Here is a 19,517-nt window from a genome sequence, read left to right on the forward strand (position 1 = left end):
TTCAGCCAGGCATGCCTACGTATAACTGCCCCTGTCATAGCTGACCTACATGAAGCTTCCAATGCATCATAACCACACTGCAAAAATGGTTACTAACCTGCTGTGAGTTATGTACCAGATCCTGAAGTGATTTACGGTCAAGGGGTTCAGAAGAAGACAGCTTCTTATGCAATTCATCTAACAAATACTCTTGGTACTGAATCATATGAAATTGACAATTTAATGCCCTCATGGAAAGAGTTGCAGAAGTATACACTTTCTTACCCCATCTCTCTAAAGCTTTAGACTCCCTTTCAGAGGGTAGAGGATTTTTAGCAGTGGCAGCTGCAACCCCTTTTGGGCCCTGGGAAAATGTTTCTGGGTCTGCAGAGTGGGCCTTGTACAGGTGTAGATGAGAATCCGGGACCCTGTAGTACCTATCAGGTTTGGCAGGAGCCGGAGGGAGAGAATCAGGGGCTGTACTAACATCAGAGTACACATCATCAATAACATTCAAAACAGGAGGTATAGCTTAAAGGCCTATGCTGAGGTAAATGTAAAAAGGTCCTTAATCTCTTTCTAGAATCAGAAAATTCCTAGCCCTGCCATTGAAAATGTTCTCTCATAGAGTGTAGTGTCTCTCCAAATGAAAACTCTTCAGGAGGGGAGGCCGAAGGAATAGAATCTTCAGCATCAGAATCCTCGTAGGCCGAATAAGCCTCCTCCTGGGGGTCTGACAAAGCAGAGCCATCCGTGGACTCATCTGAGGAGTGGGGGTCAGAGGGCTCAACCATGGGCCTTTTGTCTGGTGGTGGTTGAGAGCCCCTGTCCGGGTGAGGTTGAGAACTTCTAATTAAAGAGATAAAATCCTCTGCTAGGCTGAGAATCTGTGAGCCATGGTGTCGGACATTTCCTGGACACCGGTTTCAGTAGGTAATTCAATAACCGACTCGGCCGGGGCCGAGGTAGTCAGTTGAGTGGACTCGGTAATAGGAAGCACCGAGGACTCTGTTTCAGCCGAAACGAGACACTCGCGGTAGGCCTGACCGTGGTTTCAGCCGAAACCACGGGCAGCGTGTGTCGGTCCTTGTCCTTCCGTTTTTTTAACCAAATCCGAAGTCGGAGTCTCCGACGGCATCTTGTACGCAAAATTAGCCCCAAAGAATGCCTCTGCAAACTCCGACCGATGTCTAAGAGTTCGTCGGTTGAAGGAAGCACAGGCTGAGCAGGCCGAGACGTCGTGGTCTGGGCCTAGGCAAGGGAGGCAGTAAGAGTGGAAATCCTTATGAGGTATTTGTTTCCCACAAGTTAAACAATTATTTACTTTATCTGACATCGGCTGAGGCAAGAAAGAGTCCCCAATGGGGTACTTAGCTTTTTCGAAGTCTTCGGTAGCTGAATCACAGGAGCTGGCCGACCGGCACTTGCGAACTGCTTCTGCTTCGGGCACCACGTGGCAAGAAAGACTGGGGAAAATGGCGTCGGCTGATGCTTTTATACCCCAGACACTCTAACGTCGGGGAAAGTGCGACATCAGCCGAGGCCAGACCCAGACTTTGGAATCCTGCCGACCGAAGGGCTGCCTGAGGCAGGACAACCCATATGTGATGACTGCAGGTGCATCCTTGAAGCACATCTACAATGGACACCTTCAGAAAATTTGCTTTTTTTTTTTTTTTTTTACAGAAATCTTTAGGTGTTGGTAGGTCTGTGCGAGAGCCTTGACACACTATGCTGAGCTTGTACTGGCTCATCCTATATGTTTTCCAAACTGGAACAGCATAAGTTTCAGCTATGAACTGTATGTCCACATCAATTCAACAAGTGCGGGACGGTCTATCTTAAAAGCTTTTGTATTCTTAGGCAATGTATCCACGTTTAGTGTTTAAAATGTCAAACACCTAAATGTAGAACAATACAAAACACAGTATACACAATGAGCTAAAATTGTACAGTTAACTACACAGGACTACCAAGTTTTCAGTTATCAACGTTCTATAAAACCCAAATGATGATAACCCATCAGGGTTAAAATAGGATATGTCTACATGTAACAACTCGTAAACCTCAGACTGAATGCACTTTAGAAGTGCTGTCCCTGCACATCTGGAGTGAAAATGTTGTTTTCGTCCCAATCTTTTTACAATAATATTAACACATTTCAGAAAACCTACACGTACAACAACTGCAAGATAAATATCTGACACACCTACTTAGGGTTTAGAGATGTGCTGTTTATGTTTACCAGTATCAAAGCTAGTGCAAGAAGTATCGCATCATTTTTAGACCATTACACTACTGCTCAAATCTTGACAAGAACCAGAAGAAAATATAGGATATGAAGTGAAAATAAGTTCCTAGAATAAAACCCACATTCATTTGTCAACTGAAAATTCAACACAGAATAATACAAGTCTTTGGATGCATTGTAAAGAATCTGCAGTGTTATAAGTGAAATAAAATTTATAAAATCAATGTTTTCTGAGACAGGAAGAATATATGCAGACAAGCAGCATACAGAAGGATTCTAAGAAGGATGGCAAATGGAGGGAAAAACAGAAGGACAAAGCTGAATTAAAAAGTGGTAACATAAAAGCATTAATAGGGCACCATTTGTTTGTTTGTAGAGTGGTAGCTAAATAATATGTTCGACATGGAGGAAGGGAAGAGTGAAATAGTTTTGCATTGGCGTTGTCTGTGCCACACCTTCTGATGCTCAAACTGGGACAAAATCAATTTTAAGCATGGCAAATTAAAGAGAAATTCACTTGTGTGACAGTGATGGCTGCAGGTATAACTGTTATGGCATTTTATACAACCAATGTAGCAAAGTTCAGGTCAGTATATTTGCAGAAGATTAGAATGAATGCTGGCAGAACATTACTTTCACTCAGGCCCTAACAAGGCCATGTGCTAAAAGGACAATGACATGACAATAACAAAACTCAGTAGTATTGCTGAAGAGAAGAGTCGCTGCTGCATTCACACACATACAAACGGATGTCATGCACATACCGTTCATTCTCTCATACACCGTTCACTCTCTCCTACATCCGTACACAGTCACTGCTGCATTCACACACACATACAAACTGTTGTCATGCATGCAGCGTTCATTATCTCATACACCGTTCACTCTCTCCTACATCTGTGCCCAGTCACTGCTGCATTCACACACACACATACAAACTGCTGTCATGCCCGCACCGTTCATTCTCGCATACACCGTTCACTCTCCTACATCTGTGCCCAGTCACTGCTGCATTCACACACACAAACTGCTGTCACGCATACCGTTCATTCTCTCATACACCGTTCACTCTCTCCTACATCTGTGCCCAGTCACTGCTGCATTCACACACACATACAAACTGCTGTCATGCCCGCACCGTTCATTCTCGCATACACCGTTCACTCTCTCCTACATCTGTGCCCAGTCACTGCTGCATTCACACACACATACAAACTGCTGTCATGCATGCAGCGTTCATTCTCTCATACACCATTCACTCTCTCCTACATCTGTGCCCAGTCACTGCTGCATTCACACACACATACAAACTGCTGTCATGCATGCAGCGTTCATTCTCGCATACACCGTTCACTCTCTCCTACATCTGTGCCCAGTCACTGCTGCATTCACACACACATACAAACTGCTGTCATGCATGCAGCGTTCATTCTCGCATACACCGTTCACTCTCTCCTACATCTGTGCCCAGTCACTGCTGCATTCACACACACATACAAACTGCTGTCATGCACGCACCGTCCATTCTCTCATACACTGTTCACTTTCCCTAATACATACATGCACAATCTACTCTGCATTCACAGACACATACAATCTACTTTCATGCATGCATTCACAGAGAAAAACACACACTCACACAAACACTAAGCGAAAAGCCTACCAAACTCATAAATCCAATAACCGAAAAGTAAAGCTAGTGCCCACAACGGAACCAGAAAAGAAACTAGTGTTTCATAGCCAAAAGAAAAAGATTTACAAGAGCATTTATCTACACTGATTATAAAAAGGACGTTCTTATTTTTTGTGGTATACAAAGTAGTTTTGAGACTCGGCTTATGAGCTACGGGAAATCATGTAACTTCTCCTACATTGAAAACTAAGATTCCCTACATCCTGAATAAAGTAAAGTAACTGCTGTGCTACCGAGATGACAGAGGAATCAGAAATTATGTTGATTGTTGGGGTGGGCCAGTACTTCAAAGAGACCATCAGCCTACAGCAGATAGCTGGAAAGGCATATACAGTTTAAAAATAATTAACTGAAAAAAACGATTAGTATAGTAGCAGCTTTTACTGTAGCAACATTACGTGAGTAACCGAGTAAAACAAGGCACCATCTTACCTTAATCTGGTTGGAGGGGAAACAGTGTGTAGCAAAAGTCTCGCAGACAGATCTCCGGTCATGAAGTTAGCAGCAGGATAAATAGAGGGATCCAGCAGTAAATTCAACAAACAGCAAAAAAAAAAAAAAAGGGAATTGTTACTGTTGGATCCCCTATTTATTTGCACTGAGCAAAGGATTTTTAGGGCAGGGGGTGCAGGTGTTAAGAAAGTCATGGCTTGCCTTATAAGAATGTCATTGGACACCGCCGCCTGCTTGATGATACGAATAGAAAATCGACTTGCTATGCAGAGGAAAGTACACAGTGAATTGCAAGCCGATTTTCTCAGAAAAATGAAATATGAACACCGTGTAACTCCATGCTTAAATTTAAGCTGGCAAGATAACTGGCAAAGTTCAGTTACTTTTTCAGCTTAATTTTCAACATTGGAGTTACAATCTGATTGCAAAGGTTGTGTGAGCTGGGAGAAGGCACTCGGGTGGAAAAGCATGCGGTTACTATTGCCTCACAGCGAGCTCGGGTGTAACCACAGAGGCGCCATGAGACGGTAGTCAGGGTTAATGAGTTAAGATGTTGCTCCCTTTTTTACTCCAACTTCCATTTACAGGGTTGTCTCAACAGCCAAAATGTTGCAGTGCGTTTTACATTCAATGTACAACCCACATAGTGAACAAGAGGAAACTGTATGCTGCAGCCAACCAGTGCTAATGTTCCTGAGCTTCCATCGTGGCATTAATATTAAGGAGGAATCACAAGCTGATCTGTATGCAGATGTGGACTGCATCCCGTAATGGTATGAAATCTGTCAGAAATGACTGTAAGATCTTGATCAAGACTTGAGGTAGGCATAAGCCCAGAAAGGATAAGATATGTTAGGGAGATCATGGAACTCTGAAGATGTCCAGACAGACAAACAGCCTAGCCTTTCAGTCTAAGTGGCAATCTCAGGAAATGTTTCTGCACAGATCTGCATTAAGTTGTGTCTTTTTAGTTTTAAACTTGTCATTGTTTGAAAATAATTCTAAACCCTGATCTGCTGTACTTTTAAAGCAGTTCTTACAGCTAAATTTCAGTTTTTTTCAAACATGCCATTCATCAAATTCCTCTGCTCACATGACACCATCAAAAGGCACTGGTTACACAAATATACACATGGGTCTGCCGCAACCAAGTGTCAGAAATGTATAAATGTTTTGTTTCACCAGCCCCTTTCACTCAAAAAAGAATACTTGCAAATTTAAACCAACTACCATATCTAAGATATACATTTTATGATGCTCTGACAGCTTGGTGAAAACAATTACATGCCCCTTTGATAGCACTCATTTAATAAATGTCAAAACCCCTTCTGCATGTTAAAATGATAGAATCATTTGATCTGTGCTGGCACTGTTCATAACCAAATAACCCATATGCAAACAGGATACTGTCCTGCCCCCTTACACAAACACTTTTGGGTTAAAAAGGACGGAAGACACTATAGATGCACCTAGAGCTTAGCTCCCACCTTTGGATGACATGACATTTTTGCTACTGGGTTAAGCACACCTCCTTCGACATGTTTTCCCAAGACTATGAGATTGGGTTAGACAGGCATCACTTACTCTTTTAGTGATTATTTTCAGATTAAGCAATTCTCTGACGGCAACTCCAACACAGAAATGGCATGTCAAAATTACTGGTTGTCTAAAGCAACAGTATGTGCAGGCGAACTAGTGTTAGTCTGCCTTTTTGTTTTAACTGGAAATAGCAGGAGAGGGGAGATCACTATTGATAATCATCGCATTTCGTTTAAAACAAATATGTAGCAATGGTGTGCATTCTTAGGTTGGTAATGCTTGTTTTTGGCAGAATGATGGTACACACCCAATTGTTATCAATTGTTCACTGGGTGAAATTCTTTAGATGGAATAATTTTTTTTTACATACTTTCTCTTTTACAGTTACTTAACATTTTGATCCAGACCTTCATTAAAAGTCAACACACACAAACTGATTTCCTTCTGAAGGAAGTGGACAGTGGGCATCACACATTGCAAAACAGTCTACACTAACCCACTTCATAATGTCTTATTCGGTGGCTGTAAAAAGTTGCTGCCAAAGCCTCCTAGATCCATGAAGACTAAGTTTCAGTGAAAATTTAACACCATATCACCTTCTGGCATACTTCCAACAAAGAGTCACCGGGATTTAAATAATTTCAGATCCAGTACACCAGACTACTCTACAAATAAAAATGTTTTAATGATAGATGACTCTACACTCAAAAATATCATCTGTCCTCTCTGGACAACAGGTGATGGAGAATTGTCTTTCAGATGCCAAGATGTCTGACATATCAGGAGACCTTAAGGTACTTACAGCTGGCATATATAACTCTGTGGGAGTGAATGACTTGGCATGCAAAACTCTGAGGGATTTGTAGAGAGGCACATCAGAAGCTTCATGCAATCACAACATGCAGGGAAGATTCTGGTCCTGACAGTAATCCTTCCTTCCTTCCCAAGAATGATGACCAAGTACAAAGACAAAATAAGTAGCATCAACAGTTGGCTAAATATTTGGTACCAGATCCAATAAGTGTCAATATGAGATGAAATGCTAGACAGTCCTACATGCTCTGCCATGGACAGCCTGCCTCTCTTGTTCCAAGCCTTCAACATACTTCAACATTGAGGCCCTCTTACATTTGAAGCACCTCCATGTTTAATTACTGAAATTTATTTTAAATGTTAAGAAAGCACTCTGCCTATAGCAAGGTTTGGTATCTATTATGTCTTCAGACTCCGTGGCAGTTGTGATAGCATCTCCATATCTGTTATGGACCACATCACCTCTAGATACATTTCCAGGGACCCATAAACACAGCTATCATTTCATCGCCTGTTACAGTACTTCCTCTGTGACTCATAATAATCACGCAAGGTTCTTAAATGTAAATCAATGAACTACCTATAAACAAAAACTTAATTTTTTGGGAGACTAACTACCCATGAATCTATACCTCAATTGTAGGATACACCCAAAAGTTCTTTGTTTCATAAACAAAAGTTCCCTGGAACAGATTATGCATACAGGCCTAATATTCTTTAGTCCTTACAAATATAGCTTTTTTCATGCACTATTCCACCGGTATCTCCTTCCCTGGTAAAGTGCGTTCATTCACTAATCACATTAATGACTAAAACCTCTAAATTTCACAATATCTCAGAATTCAATGATTAAAAATCTACAAGTCTTACCAAATTCTATGATAAAGTTTGAAGATTCACACATTCTAGCTTAATGTCATACTCCTCCAGAGAAGGGAGCTACACAAGAGTTCACTGCCCACTTATATAAATGTATACAACTGACATTATGCATCAGCTCTAAATACAATAAAAGGTTTAAAATGAAACCACCCCAGTGTCCAACAGAGCAAAATTTGCAATAAAAGAAAAAAAAAAACTCCTTAAAATACAAATCAGATCGAAGGACCCTCTAATCAAGCATGACATTAGAAAATGACTAAAACTTTAAAAATAATAGGACTATTAGGGCAGTCCATGAACTTGAGGACAACAAATACTTCTTTAGTTATGTGTTATGAAAGAAAGAAATACAAAAGACTGTTCAGAACTTACTCAAGATGGCACCACTAACTCTGACTCAGTAGACATTACAAATATACTAGCTAACAAACTGAGTCCCAACTTCACTGTGGAAATGATGAGTCAAACCTCCTTATCCCTGAATACCTAAACCCCCTCCTTCCCCACCATCAACATGACCAAGGTTCACGTACTAAAGGTACTCTCAAAGACTAATACACTTCCTGCACGGTACTTGATAATATACATTGCTGTTTAATAAACAGTACATGCAAGTACTTGTGGAGCAACTCAAACTATTTAACCCATGTTTAACTACCGACGTTCAGTGCATAATAGTGATGTCACTTCACAATGGTGGCCACATCACTGATCCTGGGAATTACAGGCCCATCAGCCTGACAAGTCTCATATGCAAAGCCATGGAGCATATTGTAACTAACCTGATTAACTAAGGCATGAAAAATCTCATCCGGCTAGAGTTGCAGCAGTTTGGCTTTGTGAAGTGTAGATCCTTTCTAATGAATCTGGGTAACGTCTTTGAAAGAGTAACACAAGCTACTGACATCAGCCATGATGTATACACAGCAAACATTGACCTGGTCAAGGCCTTTGGCACTACATTAGGATAGATAGTATGCTCAATGCATTATAAAAAGACTCCCATATAGTAAGATGAACAGCAAACTGGCTGAAGGATAGAATCCATACAGTGTAGGTAGCAGGTGCTTCATAAAAAAGAGTATGGAGGTAACCAATTGTGTTCTGTGTTGGGACTTGTTTTGTTTAGCATTTACTTTTCTGATTTCCAGACTATCAACCAAGACCTCTGGCTAACCAGGTTTGTAGTTGACTGCAAACTGAGAGCCATTGTCAAGTGACCATTTGATACTCAAAGCCATGTGAAAAGAATGCTGATCTGCTAGTAATGGGCTTAAATGAAATCCTAACAAGTGTAACATTATTCTGTTTGGTAAATATTCCCTCCTTCCAGTATTTGACATCAGTACCCCACTTTAAAATGAGAATGTAGTTAGAGATCTTGGTACTTTGGTTAACAATTCCTTCTCCTTTGATTATCATGTAACAGAAGTCAGGAAGCATTTCTACTTACCACAGCTGATCAACAAGGAGACACCTTCCAGTCCAAACAGGTCACTGTCCCATTATACTCAGCACTGATTATGCCAATTATTGAATACAATGTCCTCTCTGGAATAGATCCTACTAGGCTTATCTAACAACTAATAAGACATCAGAGTCTCCTAACTAGGAAGATCACCTGTTAAAAAACCCTAAGCTATCTGAAAAAAATGGAAGGACTGTCCTTTTATTAAATATCTTAGACTTCTGAGCAGAGACTTATGCCTTGCCATTCAAGCCATTAGGAACTTGGTGGTCCTTGATCTTTGGAATCTCCATGAATGGAATAGTCCACAAGGGATCTAAATCTACACCACGTAAATAAAACAATGTAGAAAGAGAGATTCATTACACAACACCTTTCCCATCTCTGGAACGGACTTCTACTGCAAATTAAGCAGTGTAATACATTATCTGCCTTAAACCAGGAACTGGAAGTTTGGGCAGGTGTTCACAACTTCAACCCTGGTCCGACTGGCCTGGCACTCCCTGACAAAGGAGGTTCAGGTTGAGGATGGGTACGGACAGGTATAAATGGTCACATGAGCCAACTGCCTTGTATTTCCTATTACCTGATGATCCTTTGCAGCAAACCCTTGATAAAAAGGGTCCTGCAATAAGTAAAGAAATTGTATTTGTCTAAAACTGCTATGCTACACTATTTTCATCCACCAGTCAGAAACTGTGTACATAAAAGACACAGCTTCAATTACGCATCAGAGTTTTCAAAGAAGAGATGCCATTACTTAGTCTTCCAGTCAAAAGTCATCAAATGTATAATTAATTTCAACAAAGAGATCAATGAAGTCTGCAAGTAAGAAAGATGTCACCTTAACCTGACATCCAAAGTTCTCAAAGTTACTACACGTTGCGTTGAGGCATTTAATTGTTCTGAATGAGTTTGTTTTGATGGGCAGCCACGGTAATGCAGCGGCTAGCATTGCCACCTCACAGCAACAGGTTCTCCGGTTCAATTCTCGGTTGGGGTGTCTTCTGTACGGAGTCTGCATGCCCTCCCTGTGGTTGCATGGGTTTCCTCCGGGTGCTCCGGTTTCTTCCCACATCCCAAAGACATTCAATAGGTGGATTGGACACTCTAAATTGGCCCTAAGCGTGAGTCCGTGCATGTGTGTACCTTCAGAGGAAGGTCTGGCGCTGGGCTGGCAACTCAACACCATAAAACTCTACTGCCAATCATGAGCGGACAGGTGATCTGCTGTGGTGACCCTAACCAGGAAAAGCCGAAAGAAGAAGTTAGGAAATTAATTTTGTTGTTTTTCAAGCACTTCAGTTCTCAGTATGTTTATTTCAGCATGTTGGGAGGTGACAAGGTTTGCCTTGATGTAAAGCCATTGACCAATTTCGGACAAATGATCAGAACAAATTAAAAAAAAAAAAACGACAAATAAAAGTAATTAAAAAATAAGCACATTACTGTATATGATTTAAACTGCTGGTACTTTATCTGAAATGTTTCTTATGTCAGCTGCAAACCTAAGGTTTCAGTTCCCAAAATGAAAGGCATGCAAGTACAACAGCAAAAATCAAAAGTGGACTTACTGATAGAACACCATTAGTTTTGTGTTTTCCATGTTCTGAGGTGTCACCTAACACTGATTCCTCAGTGGTTGCCAGATTGTCTGTGTCATTTCTCTCTTCCAGAATGTCTACTTCTTTTTTGAATCCAAAGTTAATATCAGACACTGCTGAGTGGATTTCTGTGACACCAGTTTTAATGCATTCAAATTTTTCTTCTATCTCTTTCAGAATTTCGGACGCTTTGCTGTTAAGTTGTTGAATGAGTTTTTGCTCCTTGTCATGAAGAAACTGGTGCAGTTCTGCAAACTCTTCTGCAATGTATTTTTCTAAATTAATAGCATGTTCCTGTGAAACAAGTAATACAGATAAGAACAAGTCAACTTGCTATACATTATCATACCACAATACCAGTTATGTCCATATATTTACCTTGTACGACAGAAAGAACAAACTTAAGCTCGCCGGAAACAGACACACAGGAGCTGACTGCAAAACTGGTGATCTGGTTAAGGGGAGGGTTTGTCTTAATGGTTAGGTCTTTACCTCACAGATACAAGGTAAAGGGTTTGATTCTGACCTCTATATTGTCTAGGCTTATAAAAGTCTGCAGACTGGTAGCAAGTATTTAACTATGAACCCAGAAACTCTGAACCTAACTAAGCCCATCAGTGTGGCTGGAAGGAAGAAATGTGAAGCCACCATAATACTCTCTGGAGGAATGAGAGTGGAAACTCTACATAGATGACCCTTAGTCTATATTGATAATTAATGTAATGTAAGAGCTGTGTGTTCAGAGGGAGGTGAAGCTGGATCTGAATAAAGGATAAGGTAAGCCCCACACTGTCTGTCTCTATACCAACCTGACTTCTTCTATTGACTCCTGGTGGTCTCTGGTTTTCAGGAGTTATGGTGAGCAAAGAGGCCAAATTCTTAGAAGGAAGAAGTTTTCTGCTGTAAGGTAAAATGTGGGCTCAGTCCCCTAGCCAGTCCTGTATCTGTTCATTATACACAAGTTAGGAGGAACCATGGTGGCTAGGCCCTAGCAGTCCTGTATCTGGTCATTATATGGAAGTTAGCAGGAACCGTGGTGGCTAGGCCCTAGCCAGTCCTGTATCTGTTCATTATACACAAGTTAGGAGGAACCATGGTGGCTAGGCCCTAGGCAGTTCTGTATCTGTTCATTATACACAAGTTAGGAGGAACCATGGTGGCTAGGCCCTAGGCAGTCCTGTATCTGTTCATTATACACAAGTTAGGAGGAACCATGGTGACTAGGCCATATCTGGGGTCATAACAGTAGAGGAAAGTGACAGCAATTAGGTTGACAGCAATTAGGTTAAATCATCATACACAATAGGCCACATTCCAAAAGACATGTGTAGGTCTGTTTATAGAGGCCTTACACTGAAATAAGTTACTTAGACTGAGAGCAGATCTTTCGGAATCTGGTCACCAGTGGTAGGCCTGTTTATAGACAGGTCTTACACCAAAAGTAAAGCACTCACTCTGAGAAAGTACAGTTTTGTACCTACCATAAATGTAGATGTCCGATAGGTATGCATCTGCAGTCATAACATATGGGTTGTCCTGCCTCAGGCAGCCCTTTGGTCGGCCGGATTCCAAAGTCTGGGTCTGGCCTCAGCTGATGTCGCACTTTTCCCGATGTCAGAGCGTCTGGGGTATAAAGGCATCAGCCAACGCCATTATCCTCAGTTTTTCTTGCCCCAGATGCCAGGTGCCCTCTAGGAAGGCTAAATTTGGAATAAATGCTAAAAAGGTTCCAAACATTTGCAAAATTATATAAATATATACATGTATATACAAACAAATACACCATAATAGATTCCCCCAGCTAGCTAAAAGAGGGGTAAGTACCCTAGGAATACCACAGAGGGGTAGGAGGGTAAACCTGACTGCAGATGCATACCTATCGGACATCTACATTTATGGTAGGTACAAAACTGTACTATGTCCTTCAAGGATGCATCTGCAGTCATAACATATGGGTAGAATACCATAGCCAATCTGGGGGAGGAGGTACTAAGAAAAGGATGGTGTAGTTAAGATCCCCTGCAGGACTGCAGTAGCAAAACCTGCTCTGGATCTGGAGTATAAAGGTAGATTGTAATGATTGGCAAATGTATGCACGGAGCTCCAAGTAGCAGCTTCTAAAATGTCCTTGGTAGCCACCCCTCATAGGAAGGCTGTAGTGGTGGCCGTGGCCCTTGTGGAATGAGGCCTGATGTTTTCAGGAACTGTCTTTCCATGAAAGGAGTAACAAAATCGAATGCAATTTCCTATCCATTTTGAAATTGTCTGTTTGGAAATTGCTTTTCCTTGCACCCCAGTAGCATATGCTACAAATAGTTGGTCAGTTTTTCTGCTAGTTTTAGTTCTGTCCAAGTAGTAGCGTAGTTTTGTCTGTGTATATCCAGGGTGTGCAGCAGTTTTTCCCCTCTATTCTGTGGATTTGGGAAGAACGTAGGCAAGTGGATAGCTTGGTTCAAGGATACCCTAGATACCACCTTTGGCATAAAAGTAGGATTGGTTCTTAGTGAAACTCTGTCCTGATGGAAAATAAGGAATGGCTGTACTGCCATTAATGCTTGTAACTCAAATACTCTTCTTGCTGAAGTTATTGCCAGAAGGAATGCAGTTTTCCAAGACAGAAACTGTAGATCCGCTGATGCTGCTGGTTCAAAAGGAGGAAGAGTCAGTTTCTCCAGCACAAAGTTGAGATCCCAAGCAGGTAGAGGGGGTCTTCTTGGAGGTTTAATATTTTTGATCCCTCTCAGAAATTGTCTGAGGAGAGGGTGTGAGAAGATAGGTGGATCCACATTGTATTCTGCTGAAATTGCTGAGGCATGAATCTTAATGGAAGAATAGGACAGGCCATTGTGGAACAATTCTGCTAAGTATTCCAGAATATGTGTCATGCTTGCCACTGTCACACCTGAGCCTTTTGATGTGTTCCAATTGAGAAATCTTTTCCATTTAGCTGAGTATGTCTTCCTTGTGGAAGGCCGGCGAGCTTCCAAGATAATGTCCTTCACTCTCTGTGATAAAACAGTTTGATTGGGATTTAAGGAATTTTCCAGGCAGTTAGCTGCAATGTTTTCAAGTTGGGATGCATGATCTTGAAATTGTTCTGCGTCAGAAGAAGAGGCCATAGGGGGAGAGGCCATGGTTTTGCCTGAGACATGCTTCTCAATAATGGATACCAGTGTTGCCTTGGCCAGTCTGGAGCTATCAGTATCACTCTTGGCTGTTCCTCCCTGATCTTCAGTAGAACTTTGTACATTAATGGGAGAGGTGGGAAGGCATATACTTTTAGAGATTTCCAGCTGAAAGAGAGAGTCCACCCTCCAAGCTTGTGGGTGGTATGTCCTTGAGCAGAATGTTTTCAGTTGATGGTTGAGGGGGGAGGCGAACAGATCTATCTCCGGCATTCCCCATGCCTTTGCTAAGAGTTGGAAGATGTCTGGGTGCAGCATCCATTTGTGTGCATCCATGGTAGTTCTGCTTAAGCTGTCTGCCAGTGTATTCTCTTTTCCTGGTATGAACTGGAACTGTAGTTGGATATTGAGTTTCAGGCATAGTTCCCATAGATTCATAGCCAGCCGGCATAGAGGGTAAGAGTGAGTGCCTCCCTGCATGTTTATGTACCACATGACCGTGGTGTTGTCTGTCCTTATTAACAGGTGGCCTTGTTGGAGGAAGGGTTTGAAAGCCTCGATTGCATGCATCACTGACAGCATTTCCTTTTGGTTTATGTGCATGCTTAGCTGCCCTTGAGACCATAGGCCTTGGATACATTTGCCCTCCATGTGTGCTCCCCATCCTCGGTCTGAAGCGTCCGTGGTGATGGTTTGTCTCGTTTTTGGTTTGTTGAAAGGTAACCCTCTGTTGGACTGGCAGGCCTGAGCCCACCACAGAAATTCCTTTTGAAGGCAAGAAATGATTGGTATCAGGGTTTCTAAACTGTGACTGTGTTGAGACCATACACTCCTTAGGTACCATTGTAATTTTCTCATATGTAGCCTGGCCTGTGGTATCAGAATTATGCAGGATGCCATGTAACCCAGGGCCTGCAGGATTTTCCTTGCAGTAAGCTGAGTTTGTCTTGTCAGAATCATGAAGTAATCTGGAAGTTGTTTTTGTTTTTCTTCTGTGAGAAAGGCCATTTGGGTGGTTGTGTCCAGATCTGCACCCAAAAGGTTATTCTTTGGGATGGCACAAGTCTTGACTTTTGGATGTTGACTGTGTATCCCAAGGCCTGCAGCAGGTGGATGGCATAGGCCAAGTCCTTTATCAAATTTCCCTTGTTGTCGGCTTGTATTAGGCAGTCGTCCAGATATGGGTAGATTTGAATCCCCTGAAGTCTGCAGTGTGCAATTACTGATGCCAGGCATTTCATGAATGCTCTGGGTGCAGTAGATAAGCCAAAGGGCAATGCTGAGAATTGATAATGCTCTGATCCTGCAAGAAATCTGAGGTGTCTTCTGCAGCTTGGTCGAATAGGGACGTACAGGTATGCCTCCTTGAGATCTAGAGTAACCAGCCAAGACTCCTTTCCCAACATGGGAAGAAGTTGCTGTAGGGTCAGCATCTTGAATTTTGGCACAATGAGGTAAGTATTCAGTGCGGACAGGTCGAGAATAGGCCTCCATTGATTTTCTTTTCTTGGTACAAGGAATAGTCTGGAGTAAAATCCTTGGCCTTGTTCTGAAAGTGGTACCTTTTCTAGAGCTTTCATCTGAAGCAAATTGTTGATCTGCCTTAAAGCCTCTACCCTCTGATTTGGTGGTAGGTTTGGCATTCCATTTCTTTTTGGCAAAGTGTGGAAGTGGAACCTGTATCCTTTGTCTATTATTTGCAGTGTCCATGTGTCCCTTGTAATATAATGCCAGTTTTTTGAGAATAAAGCCAGCTTTCCGCCCAAGGGTGCTTCCAGTTGATCCCTGGTAGGCGGAATCAGAATAAAGTCATTGAGCCTGTCCTGGTGTAGTAGTAGTTGTTGCTGCTGTTGCACTACTCCTCTGGTTGGCAGGCTGCCACTGACGGCCTCTGTAGGAGCCCTTCGATTGGCCTCTGCCTCTAGGGCGTCTGTTCCTGCCTCTCTGGGCTCTATCTGAGTCTGGAAAGGACCAATTCTTAGTAGGCCAGTTTCTGCTGAATCTCGGTGGTTGTACTTGCAGGAAATCCTTAACTGTTTGCACAGATTTTGCCTTTTCTTCAACCTTTTTTAAGATCTCCTGAGCAGAGGAGCCAAATAAATTTTGTTTCTCCATTGGAGCATCCAGGAGTTTAGCTTTAACATGGTCTGGCAAAGATTGTTCCTTCAGCCAGGCATGCCTACGAATTACTGCCCCAGTCATAGCTGACCTAAATGAAGCCTCCAATGCATCATAGCCACATTTTAAGAAATGATTACTAACCTGTTGCGAGTTGTGTACCAAATCCTGAAGGGATTTATGGTCAAGGGGTTCAGGAGAAGAAAGTTTCTTATTCAGTTCACCTAACAAATACTCTTGGTACTGTATCATATGAAACTGACAATTTAATGCCCTGACAGAAAGAGTTGCAGAAGTATATACTTTCTTTCCCCATCTCTCTAAAGCTCTAGACTCTCTTTCAGAGGGTAGAGGATTTTTGGCAGTGGAGGCCGTAACCCCTTTAGGGCCCTGAGAAATAGTTTCTGGGTCTGCAGAATGGGCTTTATACAGATGAAAATGAGAATCCGGGACCCTGTAGTATCAATCAGGTTTGGCAGGGGCTGGAGGAAGTACTGACATCATTGTACACATCATCAATTACATTCAAAACAGGAGGTATAGCTAAGGGCCTATGTTGAGGCAAATGCAAAAAGGTCCTTAATCTTTTTCTAGAATCAGAGAATTCCTGACATTGCCATTGAAAATGCTCTCTCATGGAGTGCAGAGTCTCACCAAAGGAAAATTCTTCAGGAGGGGAGGCCGAAGGGATAGATTCCTCAGCATCGGAATCCTCATAAGGCGAATAAGCCTCCTCCTGGTGGTCTGACAACTCAGATCCATCCGTGGACTCATCAGAAGAGTGTGGGTCAGAGGGGTCAGTCCTGGGCCTTTTGTCAGGTGGAGGGTGAGAGGCCCTATCTGGGTGAGGTTGTGAACCTCGAATTAAAGAAATAAGGTCCTCTGCAAGGCTGAGGATCCGAGAACTAGAGGAAGGCCTCTGGGAGGTAGTCTTGGTAGGCAAAGCTTTAGAAAGTTTAGCAGCTTTAGCCCTAGAAAAGGCCTTAATGGACATGGAAGCAGAGGGCCTAGCTGCCCCACGTGCAGGAGTAGAAATGTCCAAAGGTATGGTGTCGGACATTTCCTGGACACTGGTTTCGGTAGGTAGCTCGGTAGCCGACTCAGCCGGGGCCTCCTGGGCCGCGGTGGTCGATTGAATGTATTCGGAAGTAGGAATCTCCGAGGACTCTGTTTCGGCCGAAACCGAGATACTCGCGGTAGGCCTTATCGTGGTTTCAGCCAAAACCGCGGGCCGCGAGTGTCGGTCCTTGTCCTTCCGTTTTTTCACCAAATGCGAAGTCGGAGTCTCCGATGGCATTTTATATGCAAAACTGGCCCCAAAAAATTCCTCTGCAAACTCCGACCGACGTCTAAGAGTTCGTCGGTTGAAGGAAGCACAGGCTGAACAGGCCGATACGTCGTGGTCTGGGCCTAAGCAAGGAAGGCAGTAGGAATGGAAATCCTTATGAGGTATTTGTTTCCCACAAGTTAAACAATTATTTACTTTGAAATCAGCTGAGGCAAGAAAGAGTCCCCAACGGGGTACTTAGCTTTTTTCGAAGTCTTCAGTAGCTGAATTCACTGGATCTGACCGACCGGCACTTGCGAACAGCTTCTGCTTCGGGCACCGTGTGGCAAGAAAGACTGGGGAAAATGGCGTCAGCTGATGCTTTTATACCCCAGACTCTCTGACGTCGGGAGAAAGTGCGACATCAGCAGAGGCCAGACCCAGACTTTGGAATCCGGCCGACCGAAGGGCTGCCTGAGGCAGGACAACCCATATGTTATGACTGCAGATGCATCCTTGAAGGACATCAAGTTTTTTGAAATCAGGCCAGACCTGTACCAGGCTAAGTCAATTGGAGAGCAAGTCTTTATGAATCAAGTCCAATAGATTAAATAGGGCTGACAAATAGAAAGCTTAATTCTACAATGTGAAAATCAGTGAATGCAAACACTGCAGCAGTTGTGCAGTGATTTAGTCCCAGCATCCAATAAGAAACTACAGTTGTGTAAAATCTAACCACACAGTGGATAAACATCTCTTCACTGTTGCAGTATTCTTTACATAAGGGATCTCCCGCCAAGGAAAGCCCAACATCTGGGCAGTATACCATAGTCTTTAGTTCTTATACACACTGCATGTCACATGTATGCTCCCCACACAAGGAGTAGGTCATAAAGGTAACATATGAACATGCACTCAGAACTGAAAATGCCCCAGAAGGGGAATGCCCACAGGGACAAGGAAAGCATGCACATCCAGGAGAAGAAGATGATGATGATAAACCCATTGGATAGAAGGGCAAGACAAAGACAAGCCTGAAGGGGGTAGCAGAGAAGGAATGAATACTGCAACAGTGAAGAAAAGGACATTCACATTTATGCTAAGATTTTACACAATTGTGCTATGTCCTTCCATATCACTACTGAAATATTCTTTACCCAAGGGAGAGTACAGGAGTGTAAGAGGAAGGTACAGAAGAGCCCTTTACAAATCCATGCAGGGTAGCCCTGGCAAAGCCTGCCTGGCCCATGAAATAACATCCAATTTGTAATGCTCAGTGAAAGTTTAAACAGAGGACCAAGTAGCAACCTCAAGGATGGAACTGGCATCAGACTCTTAAAAACAATCACCAGAGGGAGGCAAATTCCCTAGTAGATTGCAACTTTACTGACGAGAAAATATATTTTCAATGAAAACAATAACAAAAAATGACCCTAGAAATCCAGGAGGAGATGATTTGCTCAGAAATAGCCAAACCCCTTGTCCTGAGATGAAAGGAAACAAAATGCTGCTCAGATTTGTGAATAACTTTAGTTTTACCCAAAATGTTACCTGAGCTGTCAGTGCAAATCCATGGTGTGAAGAACCTTCTCAATGGCAGAATGTAAAGAAGAAAAAAAGGAAGGAAGATGAATAGACCGATTACGGGATGATTCATTGACTGCCTGGGCATAAAAGAAGGATATGTACTAAGAAAAACCTCTATCTGTGGAAAACTAAGAAAGGAGGAATAGCCATGAGACCCTAAAGCTCATACACTCTCTTGGCTGAGGTGAGAGCTTAAAGAAGAACAGTTTCCAAGTACAGTGTGGTACAGAAGTTGAAGAAGAAGAAGACTCAAAAGGAGCCTAACTCAAATTTTCAAGTACATAATTGTGTCCCCGGAAGGAGGAATAGGCTTTTTGGGAGGCCTGATATGAAGGCCACCATTAAGAAATTGCTTCACCTCAAACCTAGAGGTCAGAGCAGGAGTCAAAGGCAGAAATGCAGAAATTGCTGACAGGTGAGCTTTGACTGAAGAATATGCCAACCCAGCATGGAGAAGACCACACAAATAAGAGAACCAGAGCAGCCACCATAGATAGGGGATCCCTATGGCGCGAAAGGCACTAGAAAGAAAATCTCTTCCATTTGGACATGTACGATTCCCTGGTAGTGGGTGTCCTGGCCTCTTGCAGAACCCAAAGCAGGTCCTCAGAAGAAGTGCTTAAAAGGGATCAAACGCCTATCACCTACAGTATCATTTGAAGAGTGGACAAGTGAGGATGAATGGGTGACCTCCTTGTCTTGTGTGAGAAGATCCACCCGGTGAGGTAATTTGTCATG

General features: G+C 42.6%; 1 protein-coding gene across 1 annotated transcript in view; it reads right to left on the reverse strand.

Annotated features, from left to right (window-relative positions):
* Positions 1 to 1,838: 1,838 nt before the first annotated feature.
* The window catches only part of LOC122814420 (tripartite motif-containing protein 10-like), a 142,794-nt gene continuing 125,115 nt past the window's right edge, over positions 1,839 to 19,517 (reverse strand). The window contains exons 4-5 of the mRNA XM_044087002.1: positions 10,653 to 10,976; positions 1,839 to 1,880 (exon numbers count right to left, since the gene is read on the reverse strand). Of these exons, the coding sequence (XP_043942937.1) occupies positions 1,839 to 1,880; positions 10,653 to 10,976 (366 nt within the window). The remainder of the gene's footprint in view (positions 1,881 to 10,652; positions 10,977 to 19,517) is intronic.

This window comes from Protopterus annectens, chromosome 10.part0, assembly GCF_019279795.1.
Source record: "Protopterus annectens isolate FY-2018-M chromosome 10.part0, PAN1.0, whole genome shotgun sequence".
Taxonomy (NCBI): domain Eukaryota; kingdom Metazoa; phylum Chordata; order Ceratodontiformes; family Protopteridae; genus Protopterus; species Protopterus annectens.